Source organism: Gracilinanus agilis, chromosome 1 (assembly GCF_016433145.1).
Source record: "Gracilinanus agilis isolate LMUSP501 chromosome 1, AgileGrace, whole genome shotgun sequence".
In the NCBI taxonomy this organism is placed as follows: domain Eukaryota; kingdom Metazoa; phylum Chordata; class Mammalia; order Didelphimorphia; family Didelphidae; genus Gracilinanus; species Gracilinanus agilis.
In genome coordinates this window covers 66,181,326-66,199,233 of record NC_058130.1, presented here as the reverse complement: position 1 = coordinate 66,199,233, position 17,908 = coordinate 66,181,326, and the positions used below count along the sequence as shown (strand labels likewise).

At 38.8% G+C, this 17,908-nt stretch overlaps 1 protein-coding gene across 1 annotated transcript in view; it reads left to right on the top strand.

The window, feature by feature from the left end:
• NUP210 (nucleoporin 210) overlaps nt 1-17,908 on the top strand; it is a 168,472-nt gene that overhangs the window by 66,805 nt on the left and 83,759 nt on the right. Inside the window, exons 6-11 of the mRNA XM_044676266.1 lie at nt 687-762; nt 2,300-2,406; nt 3,345-3,485; nt 4,765-4,902; nt 7,259-7,414; nt 13,493-13,691. Of these exons, the coding sequence (XP_044532201.1) occupies nt 687-762; nt 2,300-2,406; nt 3,345-3,485; nt 4,765-4,902; nt 7,259-7,414; nt 13,493-13,691 (817 nt within the window). The remainder of the gene's footprint in view (nt 1-686; nt 763-2,299; nt 2,407-3,344; nt 3,486-4,764; nt 4,903-7,258; nt 7,415-13,492; nt 13,692-17,908) is intronic.

The following is a 17,908-nucleotide window of genomic DNA, read 5'->3' as shown; positions in this document are numbered from 1 at the left end:
GAGAGAGAGAGAGAGAGAGAGAGAGAGAGAGAGAGAGAGAGAGAGAGAGAGAGAGATTGTGCACTCATGCTCAGGATGTACTTGAGTTCCCCAGATGCTTTTTGATGTGGAGATGTTTTTCTCTTCCAAAACCCGTGGCCAGGCTAAAAATATCCCTGCCTTCTCCCAATGATCTGAAAATCAGAAAGAGTTGAAATAGCAACACTGAATCACACACCTCTCTGGATGACTCACTAGTTCAAATCCTAGAAATGAGAAATAGCAAATAAAGGGATGGCATCATTCTTTTTGTCCAGAATCTTCTTAAGGGCTTAGAAGCCTTTCACAATGGCATGTGGTATAGATTATTGGAAAAAATCATCTGAAGATAAGACAGTTTCTGCATAGACACATGGGATTCTCTGAAAGTTTGTTGTTGTTTTTGCTTCAGTGGTTGTTTTTGGTAAAGAAATCATTCTGTTGGTATAAAAAGCTATCCATCATGTTGTCTAGAGTTCTGGGAAATAACTATTCCAGACTGCCAATGTGGAAAACAGCCAGAGGCAATTATATATTTTTAAAATTATTTTGATCTCTTTAGAGATTTAGTCTCTGACACAAATACCAGTTAATCAATCAGGCAAAAATGAGCTAAGTCCCCATCTAATAAGTTTATTTTCTCCCAATGGCTTTGTTCCTTAATTAAGACTTTAGGCATTCGTATGCAGGGTGCTTCCAGATTACCCAATAGCACGATTTATGTTGTGGAACCTGGATACTTGGGTGAGTATCTGTTTCCTGACTACTCTGCAGTGAATTCAAAATTACAATTTATTAGAACAATTCTTAAAATGTCACAGCCTTACATGTAGAGACACTCAGACCTACCCCCCATATGTATGTATGTATATAAGTGTATGTTAATATAATGATGTATACATAATATCTTTTTTGTTTTTAGGCAATATTTCTATAACATGCGTATATGCATATACAAATATGCACATATGATTGTGTATATTTGAGTGTATCTGTAGACACACACACACACACGTGTGTGGGTTTTAAACACATATAAAGGTGATTCACCCTATTCTGGCCCATGTGTACCTTGAGGTTCTTGTTAGTAGTTGGATGCAAGCCCTTTATTTAGTTGGCCTCTGGCTGGCTATTTTTTGGCTATTGCTTCTTCCCAGTATTTCTACCAGGGCAATGTGCAGACATATGGAGAAAAAGCAGAATACAAGCCTGCCCAGTTTGATCTTTGGTGATGGTTTGGTAAAAAGGAAGGGGAAGGAAATGGAATGAAATAGATATTGTATTTTGAGATATCCAGAAAAGCCTGAAGATCATTGGTATTGCTTTTTATGGATTTTATAAGATATCTCTTTATTGGAAAATTTACACTCAAGTCCTAAAAAATGTCCCTTTGTTTCATTCTATTCTCTTCCCTCCCTTGGGAAAGTGGGCATGATGGGATTGTGGATTCATAGGCAATTTGTCATGAAACTGGGGTATTTGGGAAAGAGAGCCAAATGTAGAGGACAAAGGAAAGAAGCAAGGGAATAGAGCCTCTCTAACCCTACTTGCCATTCGAGAGAAGTTTAGGACATATATCATATAGCATTTCACAAATGTGCCATTTTCTTCCTTCTGTTTGAAACCACTTGTACATTAAATGTGCTGTGATACTTCAGTGATGTCAACCTCTGACACTATGTGGTGGTAAAGATCATTTTAGTTTTGCTGCCAAAAATTTGGAATTTTTGCCCTGGTTAGAATTCAGTTCTTTTGGAAAATATAACTATCAGATTATTATTTTTATATATCTGAAGAAGCCAAATCTGGGCTTTTAAAATATATTTTGAGCATTTTAGGCGTTATTGGTTTCATCTTGGTCATTAAATTTGCTAGTATCTGCTAGTCAGTTTATTTACCTAGAACACAGGGTTCATGCAGACAAAGCTATCAGTCTGAACCTCTTATTGGCCAATTAGTTTCAATCTTTCCCATGATTATAGACTAACCCTAATAATCCTGGATGCTGGCTGATCCCTCTAGGTCTGCTTAACTGTCTTTCAAATGTATGATATATGAGAGCCAGTGAAAGGAGGGGAGATGACTCAGCATAGCCCCCCCCTTTTTTTTTACTATGGGGTAAGGTGGTAAAATTGATGGTCTTGTCACATTCTAATGGTGGACTAGTAGCACTCTCTCTCCATATAAAAGGGGCAGCTATTGAGTAAGAACATTTAATGACGGACAAGCATTCTATTGCAAAAATTAAATAGCCAAACTGCTCTGTTTCTATGCTTTATAGGCTTTACAATTCAGCCTGGGGATAGATGGGTCCTTGAAACTGGCCGGTTTTACGAAATCAGCATTGAAGTATATGATAAATCAAGCAACAAGGTGTATTTATCAGATGTAAGTAAATACCAAGAAATGATTCCCTGCAATGTCCCTGGGTCTAATTCAGAGTCATACCAGCCATGAATATAGCAACCATTCAAGCATCCCCCTGCAACTTTTGAGTTCTGAAGGGTTTCCAAGAGTGGTTAATTTAGTGGTTAATGTCAGAATCCTCTACCTACTGATTAGCTTGTCAAATAGTCTTGCCTGACAACACTCGGATCCATAGAGAATTGAGTTTATACATAATACCCTAATTCTAATGCTTTTAAACTTTAGCCTCTAAACATTGGCTAAAATTAAATCCAAGTTATTAGAAGCTAATCTGTATATGGAGATGGAAAGAAGGAAGTGCTAAAGACTTTGGTTTAAGACTGGGTTATGAGTAAAAGATGTCTTTTGACAGTCGCCACATTATCTTCTCTTTTTGAGTGTAATTATTGTCCCTGCATTTCAGGAGTGCTTGAAGAACTGGATTTTTTGTTTATTTGTTTGTTTTTTGTTTTTGTAAGCAATAATATTTCAGGTGGAGACTTTGAGGCAATGTCTCCATGTAGCCAGTGCCACATGTGTTTTCTGATTTTGATAATTTGTGCTATTCTAATGAACTTTTCTGCATGGGAATGGCAGATAAGTTAGAGAATTCTCGTGTGTTTCCTGTTGCATTTGTTTTATTTTACTTTTAGTCCAAATTTCTTGATAATAGCTTGTTATTTAGGTCAAAGTGGGGTTAATATCCAGGGAAAGAAATGTGTCTGATTTTTTTCAGAGAAGTTGTTCTTTTCCCTCTTCTTATTCAATTGAATCAACAAGGCCAATTTTTTCTTCTTGGAAATTAGATTTACTAAGGCCTTGATATTAAGTTACTCTTTCTTTTTAAATGGAAGTGTTTTAGCCATACTTCTATAGGTCAATAATGGAGAGCTATTAACCTTGTCTATTTTGATTTCCAGAATATCAGGATTGATACCACCTTGCCTACAGAGTATTTTGAGGTGCTTGAGTCCTCCAAGAATGGGTCATACCATCAAGTTAAGGCAATAAAAAAGGGACAAACAGTGATTGATGCAGCCCTCACATCTGTGGTGGATCAGGTAAGCCTTTCCTAATCAGCCCTTCATTTTTTCCTTCATCTCTTTTAATCCTCTACCATGGCAGTTTCTTCAACAAGAAAGAAATGATGCTTCTCCAGGGGGAAATCACAAAGGTTGGTGTGCTCTCCCTTCTTTCCTCAAAGAGTAAACTTTATTAAGATTCAGGGCAAACACTGGAAACCTTTGCTTTTGGGGACATTGTATTCCTTAACCCTTGGCCTGCTGTGTCTAATTGTGTTCATGATAAGGAATAATGGAAAAAAACCTCTTTCCCAGGATGGAATTCTCAGCTTTTTTTCCCCCTGTATTCTTTTTTTTTTTAATTTTTAAAAAACCCTAATATCTTTTATATATATCCTGCTATATTAATTTTATTTGTTACAGGGCTAGGCAATGGGGGTTAAGTGACTTGTCCAGGGTCACACAGCTAGGAAGTGTCTGAGGCCAGATTTGAACCTAGGACCTACTGTCTCTAGGCCTGGCTCTCAATCCACTGAGCCATCCAGCTGCCGCCCCCCCCACACCCCTATTCTTGCATGTAAATTAATCATTTTCTGGTCTGTAATAATTTCTCCCAGAATGCATAATTGTCATGGATTTGGCACAGATTGGCCATTTCCTCAATTTTTTCCTCCTTTCCTACAAATTTCCTCCAACCCACATTTTTTACAGTAATTGATTACTATGTGTAAGGTACTATCCTAAGAGCAGGGGAATGAAAGGTAAAAATGAAATCACCCCTTGCCTTCAAGGAAATCATGGAGGTTGATGTACTCTCCCTGTGTGCTCATAATATGGACCTTATTCTGTGGTGTGGTTATAGCATATACACAGATAAATCAATACAACAGATATACAAAGTAATTTTGAAAGAGAGAGAACACTCAACCACTGGGAGTGAACAGTAAAGGTCAGGTGTAGGAGGTGGCACCTGAAATGTTCTTTGAAGGAGGCTAGGGATTCTATGAATCAGAGATGAGGAAAGAGAGCATTCTGCCATTAGAACATGCCCAGTAGCTCCTCTTCTCCCCCCTAGATCCAGTGTCACTTAAAACCCCTGTCCTTGGGAAAATGGAAAGAATGAGGCCAGAGTTTATTGCCTTGTTTGCTTTTCATCCATCATCATATGGGCAGGTGCTAGTTTGTGGTGCTTTCTCTGTCTCTTTTTTTCTCTGATTCCTGGGGCTGGGGGTGGGGAGATAGGTGAGAAAGAGCTTGTTGATTTGAAAGATAGTGAGATGAAGTAGTTGCCATGGTAATTCTTGCTTTCCTCTTGTAGGATGGAGGTGTCCACACCATACCAGTTCCTGTCCGGAATCAACAGGAAGTTGAAATTTATGTGCCTATCACCCTTTCTCCCAGCATCTTGACGTTTCCATGGCAGCCCAAAACAGGAGCCTATCAGTACACAATAAAGGTAAAAAGTGTCAACCACAGAAAATGATGAATGCTGAATCATAGTGAAGAAGTGTCACTAAAATTACCAAAGTTGTCATAGGTACTTTTCATGGGGAACTGTATTGTCACATTCCACATTGTCCCCAACCTTGTTGTGAACATGAAATGAACCTTTGAATTTAATCCAGGACAAGTTTGGCTCTGGCTTAAACTAGTTTTATCTAGTAAATCTTCTTCTGGCCATTGCCCTCTGGACAAATGGATTACTTGCTTTCTTCCATGCATTTTGTAAAAGGTTTGTTTTTCTCCAAGACTACCTAGGCATGACAGAGATGGCAAGGTAGCACGGCAAATGTGAGTTAGGCCCCTGTAACTCTCTCCTCTTGGAGGCAACTTCATCTCTTTCTTAGACAAGGTCCAGCTTTGGTTTGTTTTGGTTTTTTTCAGGAGGGGCAGAGACATTCCATTTCTTGGTAGAAGGCTGAATTAGAATCCTGAAGATAAATATGTGGGTCAGGTTTAAGTTCCCTCATGGATTTCAAGTTTCTTGAACTTGGTCTTTCCATTCTCAAAGGTCTTGGACATTCTGTTTGCCCCTCACTACTCCAACTAATATGCTAATACATGAAACAGAATAGTTACTGAACTAGGTGAAAGGGAGGTGTGACTGTTAAGGAATCAGATGACTCTCACTCACCTTCAGTCCTTGCCTCTGGGGACTCTGGCCATTTCCTTCCTGCCTGAAATCACAATTCTTGGTTCTCTCCCACCCCTCATCCCCATTCATTCAGTTTTTAATTAAATGAATGGCAAAGGGGAATTGGGATACAGATAGTACCAGTGGAGGTTGATCTGCTGAGCTGGTTCTTGAGCACTTCCATATAGAACTTATAGAAGCTACTGGCAAGAGAAGGGAGACTGTTATTGGAGAGGGAAGAACTGGATCAATAACACCCCTTCCCATAGTCAGAGTTTTAGCAGAACAAGAAATCTAAGCTAGCACTTCTCTCTGTCCAGTCTGTTCCTTTTCCTGCCTGGCTTTCAGGGTAGAGAACAGGATACTTGTTTTCCACTTTAGGAAAGGCACCCATGTTTTGCTGTGTTGCAATGTTAGCCTGTCAGTACCTACTTCTTATGGCTTCCTTACTTCAGAGCATTCCCCCAAAAAGTGGAATCAGCCTAGGGAGGAAAGGAGCATAGGAATAAAACTTCTTAGGATTCACTTCTGAACCATTCTTCTCCAGTCCTTTTACAAAAAAAACAAATCAGAACTCAAGAAGCTTCCCCTCCCTCCTTTAAAATGGAATGGGGCCTTAAGTGTCCTGGTTCATATCCCTGGGATGAGAGCCACCATTCCTTGGATCTGGAAATTCATTCATTTTTTCACAGCTATTTATTAAGCACTTCCTAAACACAACACTCTATTTTACTCATCTTTGAGGGAGATGCAGGGATAAAGGAAATGTGTTTCCTGCTCTTAGAGAGTTCACAATGTAGAAAATTCCTTTCTTCAAAAGGATTAAGAGAGGTAGGTAGCATGGTATAGCTTGGCCTTTGAGTCTGTTAGACCTGGTTTCAGGTTCTGGGTTTAAACTTCTAGAATATATTGACTATTTGATGCTAGACAAGCTAAGTGACATGCCAGAGTCCCTGTCAATTTCTAGGACTAGAAGTTGCAGAAAAAATTCTATAGCAGATCCATCTGTGATTCTTATCACTGAAGAAATCAGAGATCTGGACCTTCCCTATACACATATCTCCCAAAAGGGATACATCTTTCTCCCCTAACCCCTGCACTCTTCAGACCCTCCATCCAGGTGGATTTTGCTGTTTTGGGGACAAAACATAAAAAGTGTCACAATGAAAAGAAATCCATTTTCATTTTCATTGACCCTTTCTACTTCTTCCCCACATTTTTGAAGGCTGATGTCCCTAGTGTCCTTATCCAGCTGTACCAGGACCCTCCACTGTCCAAGGGTCTGGGTCCAGGAGTCTGATTTTGGAATAGTGAAAGGTGACTCCTGTGGGCTGGACCTCTGACCACAGAGGCAATGGCATAAGCAATCACAGGTGTCTAGGTAGGCCACATCTCAGAGTGGTGCACTTATGTCAGATATTCTGGGAAAGACAGGACCAGCATGCATTTGAGAGAGTAACAGATGACTAGCCAAGGGTCTGCCAATTTCTGCCCTGAGAAAAAGAGTTTCTTTCTGTAAGGACTCATGATATGTAGGGCTGGTGCTCTGTTTCCAGACTCCATTTCCCCTGCCTTTGGCAAGGCTTCCTCTGATGCACCTGCCCCACATTGTGAGCCATAAAAGTCCCTCAGGGAAGGAGAGGTCAGCATGCTGAACTAATATCCTCTTCCTTTCTAGGCCCATGGTGGGAGTGGGAACTTCACCTGGTCCTCATCGAGCCACATGGTCGCCACAGTCACAGTCAAGGGTGTGATGACAACCAGCAGTGACATCGGTGTCAGCGTGATCCAGGCGCATGATGTACAGAATCCTTTACACTATGGAGACATGAAGGTATTGGAATGAGAACATGGATCAGAAACTCGAGATTATAGATCAGTGGTTCCCAAACTTTTTTGGCCTACCACCCCCTTTCCAGAATATTACTCAGAGCCCCCTGACACATACTGTCACTGTTCCCTTACAGTTATTCACTGCCCCCAAATGCACCTGTGGCCATCACCGCCTCCCTGGATCTCTGCAGCACCCACTGGGGGTGGTGGTGCCCACTTTGGGAATCACTGATCTAGATTGACTCTATGTGGAGAGGAGAGTTCAAAAAGTCAATGATGATGAGGGAGAAGGGCCATTCCTACTTAAAATCAATCATTAAGCCTTTGCTTAGTACCTACTCTGTATCAGGCACTGTGCTAGGCACTGGGGATACCAAGATAAAGACAAATCGGCTCTGCCTTGAGAAGCTGCCATTCTTCTTGTGGGAAATGTGTCTCAGGTCTGTTTTCAGTGAAATAGAATAATATCTTTCCTAGATACCTTACATGTACATTCATTTGGGGAAAGTAGTACCTACACCTGTATAAGTCAACCCAAAATATATCAAAGATATTGGGGGAAGGAGGAGGAATTAGTAGTTGGAGATCAGAAACTTTGAAGAAAACTGGGGATTCCAGAAGAGAGAAGGAGAGAGAGGACATTCTAGACACTAGAGGTCATGGATCAAAGAGGACTGTTTTAGGACCTTCCATGCTTGTCCTGCTTTAGTGTGCTAATCTAGGCTGTATAATTCTCCATGGCTTTTGACTGTCTGATCTCCATCATGGTTTAAAACCAGAAAATCACCATTCTGGTGTTTTTTCTGTCATCTCTCTGAAGTTATAAAAAACTGTCTTATCTCAGGAGGTCATATGGATCTGAGCAGAGTATTTATCTGGCTTAGCCTGTAACATGAACCCCCTCCTTCTGTCTTTTCATATACCAGGAGCCCCAAAATGTCTTTTGAATCACTCAAGATGTATCAGCAAGAGGCCATAGTTTGATTCATTCATTTAAGAAATGTGAATGTACAAAACGTTTATTAACTCAGTAGTCAGAAAACCCGGATTCCCATTTTATTTTGATGCTTATTAACTTTGTGACCTTGGCCAACTCATTTGACCTCTAGGCCTTCATTTCCTCAGCTGTGAAATGAGGAAGCTGTACATATGGTCACTGAGGTCCTTTCCAGGTCTTAGTCTATATGATTTGTGATCCTACCATCTACTATGTACAAGAAACTGTGTATTGTTGGGAGGATGCAAAGATAAATAAGTCTTCAAGGATCTCACAGTCTGGGACTATTGTTTCCATTTAAACACTCCATTCCATATAAATATTTGTTTTGACTGTGAAGAAAACCCTGGAAGAATCTTTCTTAACTGGCAAGTCAATTTTACCAAGATCTCCTTGCCTGAACATTTTGGGAGGTACTAAATATCAGTTCACATATCTAACAATATTTGGCCTGTTTGGACAGAGTTTTGGAAGCGACTTGATCTGCTATCCTCAATTTTCAGTTCATACATTTATTAACCACTTAATATGTGTAAGATAAGACAGTGAATGGGATAAGGAAAGAAAAACTAGCAGTCATGTTTTAATAGTAGTTTTTCAACTATACCATGATAGAGTATGATATTTAATGGAAAGAACCTGCAGATGAGAATTGGGAGAACTGTGGTCAAGTCCTAGCCCTGCCACAAATGAGATCTGGGACAACCTATTGAGGCATTTAACTTCCTTTGATTCAATTATGTCATCTCTAAAATACAATCCTGATATCTGCTGTAAATGCTATATTTATTTATAAACAATAAAGTGCTATATAAATACGACCTATTGTTATTATCAAGTGATCTACCATCTGTGGAAATGCTTTGGAAAGTCAAAAGCAGGATGTAAGTATTCTCTTATTATTTAGTCCATCAGTTTCCTTAACCCACTGGGTTAGATTTTCAAAATATAGATACTGGAAGTAAATAACTCAGAGCAGATATAATGCCATGAAGAGCTGCTATCACCCTTTTACTAAGAAGTGGTTTCAAAGCTCTTGATCATAGGATTTAGTCCTTGAACAAGTCTGTGGAAATCATCTAGTGCTAACACCTCATTTTACAGTTAAAGAAATGAAACACTAACAAGTTAAATGACTTCTCTAAATTCACATAGGGAATTAGTAGAAGAGGTAGGATTTAATATCAGGTTTTCAGATTCCAGTTCCAATCAATGAATCAATCACTAAGCATTTATTAAGTACCTACTTTATATCAGGGTCTTTGTACTAGAGATAAAAAGAAAATAGAAAACATTCTCTGTTCCCCAAGGAGTTCATATTCTACATGGCAAGATAAAACATATACTTATAAATATTTTTTAAATCCAAGGTAATGTTAGCAGGGAACCAGTAGCTGATGAAGGGGATCAAGGAAGATTTTATGTAGGAGGTGCGCTCGGAAGGCAACTAAGGATTCTAAGATGTTATCAAGAAGGAAGGCAGTCAGGCATAGGGGACAAAGAGGAAGGAGAATGTGGAATGTGGGAACAAAAAGTACAGTTGGACTGGAACAAAGATTACATGAGAAGGGAATAATCACAGATGTTTCTAAAATTTTCTGATTTTTAAAGCTCCCCATGACTTTGTCCCTTTGTACCTTTCCAGTCTCCTTACTACCATATTCCTCATGTGACTTCTTCAATCTTCAGTCCAGTGACACTGACATTTTGCTATTTCTTTCACTAGACACTCCCTCTCCTGACTCCTAACTTTTGGCATTTTCACTGGCTTTTCCTCATACCTGGAATGCTCTTCTTCCTCACTGCTGCCTCCCTGGCTTCCTTTAAGTCTCAACTAAAATCTCAACTTTGAAAGAAGCCTTTCCCAATCCCACTTTTTTTAAAGGAATGTAGACAGTTTAATTTTATTGAGTTTCCTATTTCTTATTCATGTTTACCTTAGAATTTTGTATTTGAAAGTAAAACTTTCTGTTGAGCACTGATCTTCCTTTAGGAAGGCTTGAAAGTCCTCTATTTTACTAAACATCCTTCTCTTTGAACAAATAAACTAGGTATTGCTGTATAGGTTAGTCTTGCTTAAGATCTCAGTTCTTTTACTTTCTGAAATATCATATTCCAAGCACTCTTCTCTTTAACAAGGTGTCAGCTACGTATTGTATAATCTCGACTGTGGCTCTGTGATGAATGGTGTTTTTATGGCTGCTTGAAGTATTTGCTTCAACTTGGGAGGCTCTGTAATTTGGCTATAATATTCCTGGGAATTTTCATTTTGGGATCTCTTTCAGATGGTGATTGGTGGATTCTTTCAATTTTTATTTTACTCTCTGGTTCTATCAGGACAGTTTTCCTTGATAATTTCTTGAAATATTTTGTCTATTCTCTTTGTTTGATCCATGGCCAATAATTCTTAAATGATCTTTCTTCAATCTATTTTCTAGGTCAGTTGTTTTTTCCTAGGAAAACACTTCTATTTTTCATTCTTTTGACTATTATATTATTTCTTGATGTCTAATGAAGTCATTGGCCTCCAATTGCCCCCTTCTAATTTTTAAAGAATTACTTTCTTTAGTAAGATGTTGTACCTCTTTTTCCATTTGGCCAATTCTGCTTTTTAAGGAGTTTTCATTAGTGAATTTTTGTACTTCCATTTGGCCATTTCTGTTATTTAAAGTATTATTTTCTGTAGTGTTTTTTTTGTGCCTCTTTTTCCAAGCTGTGAATTGTCCTTTAAAAAACACACTTACCTTCTATTCTATTAACAACCCTAAGACAAAAAGGCAAGTGCTAGGCAAATGGAGTTAAGTGATATGTCATATATCATACAGCTAGGAAGTCTCTGAGGCCATATTTGAACTCAGATCCTTCTGACCCCATGCTTGGCATGCTATCCACTGTGCCACTTAGCTTCCCCTGTTAATTGTCTTAATAATTTTCTTTCCTTGTTTTCATTTATTTTTTCTACTTTTCCTCTACCATTCTTATTTGATTTTTAAAATAATTTAAAATTTTTTCCAGGAATTATTGTTAGGCTTGTGTCCTATTCACATTTTTTCTTTGAGGATTTGCCGATAGCTATTCTGACTTCATTGACTTCTTCTGAGTTTGTGTCTTGATTTTCCTTATTACCACAATAGATTTTTATGTTTTTAAAAATATCATATGGTATTTAAAAATATCATTTGTTATTGTTACCTCATTTTTCTACCCTGTTTCTTGATTTGGAACTTTATGGTAAAGTTGAGCTTTCTTCCTACTTTATAGGATTGGGATACTATCTCAAGTTTCAAGCTTTTTGCATTGCTATTTTCAGAACTAATTCTGGGGATTTGGAAGTTTTTAGTGCTTCTAAAGTGGTATGATATAGGGAGAGGTGGACTCACTGCTCTCCTGGTCTGCACTCTATTCTTTATCCAAGAAGGCCTCCGGATCCCTCGGGATTGCAATGGATATTGCTTCTCATGCCCCTGCCCCCTTTGAATCAGAAATGATAGGAGCGATACTGCCTCTCAGGGTTTCCACTCCCTCTTGAGCCAAAGTAGCCCTCTATGCCTTTGAACTACAACCTATGTGTAGGTATAGGCTATGGAGTTGAACTCAAGTCCTCCTGATCAAAATTCTTGAATATGTCTGGTCCTGCATCTACTGCTAGCATAGTGGTGCCCTGTTATATCTTTCTGATCAGCTGCCAGATCTCCTTACCAGTTTTGGCTTGAGAGCTCCCAAAGCTACTGCTACTTTTGTCAACAGTTTCTCTTTCCAGTCTCCTATATTGTCTTGGGCTAGAAGAATATCTCAATCTGACCTTTGGTGGTTTTGCCACTCCAGAATTCTATTTGCAGTGTTATTTTAAAGTTGTTTGGAGGGCAATGTTAGAAGAGAGCTCATCAGAATGCTTTGTCAAGTCCTCCATTTTGGCTTCACCTTTCCCCAGACCCTCTTAATGTTGGTATCTTCCACTGTGATTATCTCTAATTTATCCTGTCTAGATCTTATTTGTACATAGTTGTTTTTATGTTGTCTCCCCTATTAGATTATGAGCCCTTTGAGAGCAGAGACTATTTCTGCTTTTCTTTGTATCTCCTCAGCATTTAGCGTAGTTCTAAGCACATAGTAGGCACTTAATAAATGTTTGTTGACTGACTGATTCATTCCTATTATTTCATTACCCCCACCACTACCACTACTACTACTAATTATAGTGATGATGATGTTGGTAATTCACATTTACATAAACTTTTGTTCTTCATTGCTCACTTTTCTTAGAGCAACTTTGTGAGGATTCTATCCTTAGTGATAGAATATTAGTGCTTGAAGTAATAATAATATTTATTATAATAGCTAGCATTTGCACAGTGCTTTCAGATTTACAATGTACTTTACAAATTTTGCCCATCTTTTCCTCACAATTTCAGGAGGTAGGTGCCATTATTTATAAGTATCTTTTTTAGGAAATGTTAAGGCTTGATTTGAACTCAGGTCCTCCTGATCAAAATTCCTGAACTTTATCTGCTGTACCACCCAGTCTTAGATCTAATATACTCCAAGTCCTTCATTTTACAGCTGAGGAAAATATAGCCCAGAAAGTTTAAGTGACTTGGCCATAGTCATACAAGAGAATGGGAACTAGAACCCTAGTTGACACCGTGCTTCTTTGTGGTAGCCCTATTTCTTCAACATTTGTTTTGCCAAAGGTGACTTCTAGCTGTATTTTCCCCCTATCAAGAACAAGGTGCCTGAATATACATGGAAGAGATGATTTTAAACTATAGTGAGAAAGACTTGCATATTTTGTGTTAGAATTATTTTAAATCCAATTGCAATATTAGTATCCCTGTGGAGAGGAAGTAGAAATGTTTAGCACTAATGGACTACTAGTGGAGAAAGAACCTGTTCATGGTGTCACCCTGAAAGTCACAATATGGACAGTAGACACAAGGGTTTGGGACTGCTAAAAGAAGAGTGGGGAGTATAGAAAATTACAGAGAAGGAAGCTAATGGCAAATTTCTTACTTTTTAAATGACTAGTCCTTATGTTCATTCCATGCCCAGACCATAGTTCTGTCCTTTGTGTCTCCCACCCAGGTATATGTGATAGAGCCCAGCAGCATGGAGTTCATACCCTGCCAGGTGGAAGCTCGGGTGGGCCAAACCTTGGAGCTTCCCCTGAGGATCAATGGTCTCATGCCAGGGGAGGTCAATGAGGTGGTCACTCTGAGTGACTGTTCACACTTTGACCTGATGGTGGATGTAGAGAATCATGGTGTATTCCAGCCACTCCCAGGTAAGCCAAAGCTCTCTAGACTGGCAGGAATAAGCAAGAAGATTCATTCTGTGCCATTTTCCTGATGCCAGCATTAAAATAGTGATCGGGCTTGGGGGAGGGAAGGAAAGAGTCATGTTTTATCTGTTCAGCTAGATCTGTGACCTCATCCATGTGCCTAGGCCCATCAACAATGTCATTCACCACCCATCTGTGCCTGTCTCTCCTAGGTGACTTCCAACCATATCTTCCCATGAGTTCACCATGAAGTCCATCTAGGCTCCTCAAGAATTTTGTTACTTTCTTTTGACATAGTGAGGAGACTTGGGGAGAAGATAGGGTGTTCATGAGTTATCCACTGCACTTGCCATGTGACTAGCCCATTTCTTTTCAATTACACGTTCCTCTGATGATGTCCTTTATTCTGAATCTTCTTTTATTTTTATAGTCAATACACAGTGTAATGCATATATATGTATATGTGTATATATATATATATATTTTCCCCCCCTGGAGAGCCCAGGTGTTAAATATTTGCTATTATGTCCCTGGATGTTGGAGTCCCAATAAAGGATCTAAATGTATTGGCTTATGGTAGACTATACTAGTTGATATAGTCTATTACTGTAGAGGCTAAACTACACCAGAGGGATAGGTAATTGGTGAAATGGATAGAATACTGGATTTGGAGTCAGCAGCACTCATTTTCTTGAGTTTAAATCTGGCTTCAGACATTTACTAGCTGTGATGATACTGGACGAGTCACTTAATCCTTTTTGCCTCAGTTTCTTAATCTTTAAGATGAGCTGGAGCTGGAAACGGCAAACCACTCTAGCAGCTTTTCCAAGAAAGCCCCAATGAGGTCATGAAGAATTGGGCATGACTGAAACAACTGAACAAAAATTATACTAGATTATACCCAAAGATCCTATACACCTCGGCTACCTTCTCTTTTATTTGATTTCCATCTGACTTCTACATGGTCCAGTACGGTTCAGTTGTCATTGCTATTTAATTTGCATTCTGACTGGTACAGTTATCGAGTCTGAGACGTGCACATTGCTACATTTATGTTTTCTATATATATTGCCAACTAACTTTGGGATTAGTCATTTCTGCCTCAAGTGGGAGCCACAATTTCTAATGTGGTTCTTCACAGTGTTTTCCTCAAAAAGGAGAAAGTTCTATTTTACATTATCAGTGAAGCCACCTTTATCTCTGTTTAAGGAGAGGCTGCCATCTGTCTAATGGTGACTGGTTATCAGCATTTTTCCTCTTACAGCCCATCTCCAGCTGTTGCTACCACTATCAAACTAGCTGTTGGCCCTCAAAATGTCTCACCTGCCTTTGGGAGTACAGTTTAATGTGCTTGCAATCATGGAAGGGCCAATCACGCTGCCAGGGCTGGGCGTGCTAAATGTTTGCAGTAGCTGGGAAGCAGATGTACCCATCCCCTGGAGTTCCTTTCCTAGAAGGTCACTGTGTATGTGTATACCAGGCACCAGGGATATCTACAGGCAGTGTTAGAATTATAGAAAAACCTGCTTCTCAGTCAGGAAACTCATTATATCAAATAGAATGAACACATGCTTATTGTGACTTAATTTCTGAAACCAACTAAAGTCCATCAGCAGTCAATAAATGAGTTGACTATATCATTGTTGACCTGTAGTATTCTGCTCAGAAGTCTGGTACTACAGGCAATCCAGGCAGATGCTATAGACTCAGCACATAGAAATGGAGTATATTAAACTTAGTAAAGTAAAACATTTTGCTTATGATTGCTCTTTTTTTTCCCCAAGATTGAATTTTAAAAAATCTCTTTGATTTACTAATAGCTCCTAATGAAGCCAGCATTTCTCGGTGTAGTAAATCCTCTGTCTGGTTTCCCTCTCTCACATTTCTCCTCATCTATTTAGTCCATCCTGAAAATATCAGAGTAATCTTTCTGGCATTTCACATTAGTTCTCTGCTCCAAATCCTTTAGTAACTCCCCATCTATTCCCAACTGAGACTCTTTGGCAGATCTCAGTGGAAGAGGGGAGCCAACACTTTCATTGAGCAAAGCTCAGCTTTTCTTGTTTATCCAAAAGCATCATTATAGATTCACTTCAATAGAGCCCACCTGAGACCAACTGGATTTCTGTATTTCCTACATGAATTTCATCCTAGGGTCTTCCTTGTTTACTATTTCCCAGCCTTATCCCTTCCCCAAGATTCAATATACAAACATACTGCCAATTTCTCCTGGCTCAAACTTGGTGGACACTTCTGGCCTATTCTTCCTTTTATGTCTTTCTATAAACTTCTTGCTATACTTTCATGGATTGACACTCCCTTCCTCCAAGTGTCTTTCTAATACAATCCAGAATCCTTAGTACGGCATTCCAAACCTTCTACTATGTGGCTCCAAATGGCCTCCTTTCTAGTCATACTTCATTCTCCTTGCTTTATGTATTCTTCATTCCAAGAGACCAGATGACTTCCTCTTCCTCTGCTCTTTCTGCCTTCTCTCTCCTCTTGACTTCTTTTCCCCATATTTTTCCTTTTGCCTATATTATACTTTCTTGTCTTCACTTTTTCTTCTATAATGAACTCAACAAATATAAAAAACATGAACATTTCAGTATACAAAGAAGGAGAGAAGATTTTATATGGAAACTGGACTTTTATTGCATAGAATTTTAGGAGAATGCTTATACACTTTATATGAGCACATATTTAATCTATTTGAAACAATACTGTTCTGTTTTCCCTTCTAGATTTCTTTTTGTTCTCTTAAAAAATTCATTGAGACTCACTTCTTATTTTTTTGTATTACTACACATCCCAACTCTAATTTACTCCCTCAAAATAAAAGCTTCCTCTTGAAACACAAGCAAAATGGTGCCATCTTTTCCAGTTAGCTTTCCAGGATCTCTTAAACTACAAGCAGTCTCTCCCTTTCCAAAATTTTCACACCTCGTTCATTCCTCATCTACATTAGCATATTCTGACTTATATGATATTTATCTGGGCACCTGTCTCATTTCCACATCTCCCTCTTCTAAACTGTAAGCTAAGTGAGTACAAGGAATATATGATACATTCATATATATAAATATATATGTCTATATATATATGTCTTTTTATCTTTACTGCCCTCAGAATGCCTAACAAGACCATGTATCTAGTAGGAATCTAAAAAAATTTTGAATTTGCTGAAAGAAGCATGCTACTAGGTTGAAAATGGAAGACTGAAGTGTTCTTTCATACAGTTTTCAGACTGGGAACATGACATTAGCTGGCCATTTTTTCCCAACTCAGACCTGGCAATCAGAGTCCTACTACATATTCCTCTTTTCCCAGGGAAGGGCAGAATCATTTTGAGGGTGGTTCTGCACCATTTGCCCAAAAAAACCTCTACATTTACTGATGATTGATAAATATGAACTGGTACAGAGACTCTAGGCTTGGTACACACTGTAGCTATCATGACACGATACTATATTCAGTTTCTTTCAAGTTTTCACTAGTTTATAATATCTATTGTCCTTTTCCCTGAAGCCTTTGCAGATAATGCAACTTAGTCTTCCTTTCAAATAAGAATAATAGAATTAAATGATGATCTATTCCAGTCCTCTCATTTTATAGAGAAGTCCCAAGGAGATTTGTTTAAGATCACACAAGAAATGTCAGGGGTGGGACTTGAATCCTAGTCCTCTGATTTGAGATCTAATGCTTATTTTTTCTCCTCATTATATCACTCTGCCTCCTACTGAGGCCCAGAAAAGGGAAGGAATAATAGTCAAAATGTAGATGTATCTAGGTGGTAGAATGGTTAAAGCTCTGGGCTTGGAGTCAGGAAGATCTGAATTCAAATCTGGCCTCAGATACTTGCTGTGTGACTCTGCACAAGCCACCTAATTGCTATCTGTCTCAGTTTCCTCACCTGTAAAATCAAACTAATATAGCACATACTTCTCAAGGTTATTGTAAAGATCAAATGAGAAATGCTTCCCAAAATTCAATCTTAAGGGAATAAGATAATGTTCAGATAATGATAATTCAAATAGTTAGGCTTCTCATTCTAGAGTTCAGAGGGACTTCAGAAGCCATCTAGTCCAACATTCTCATTTTACAGATGAGAAAACTGAGGCTAAAATTGCTTAGGTGATTACCAAAGCCATACACGTAGTTAGCATCAGTTTGGGGGCACAAAACTAGGCCCTCCAGTTTCAGAACTGTCATGAATTCTC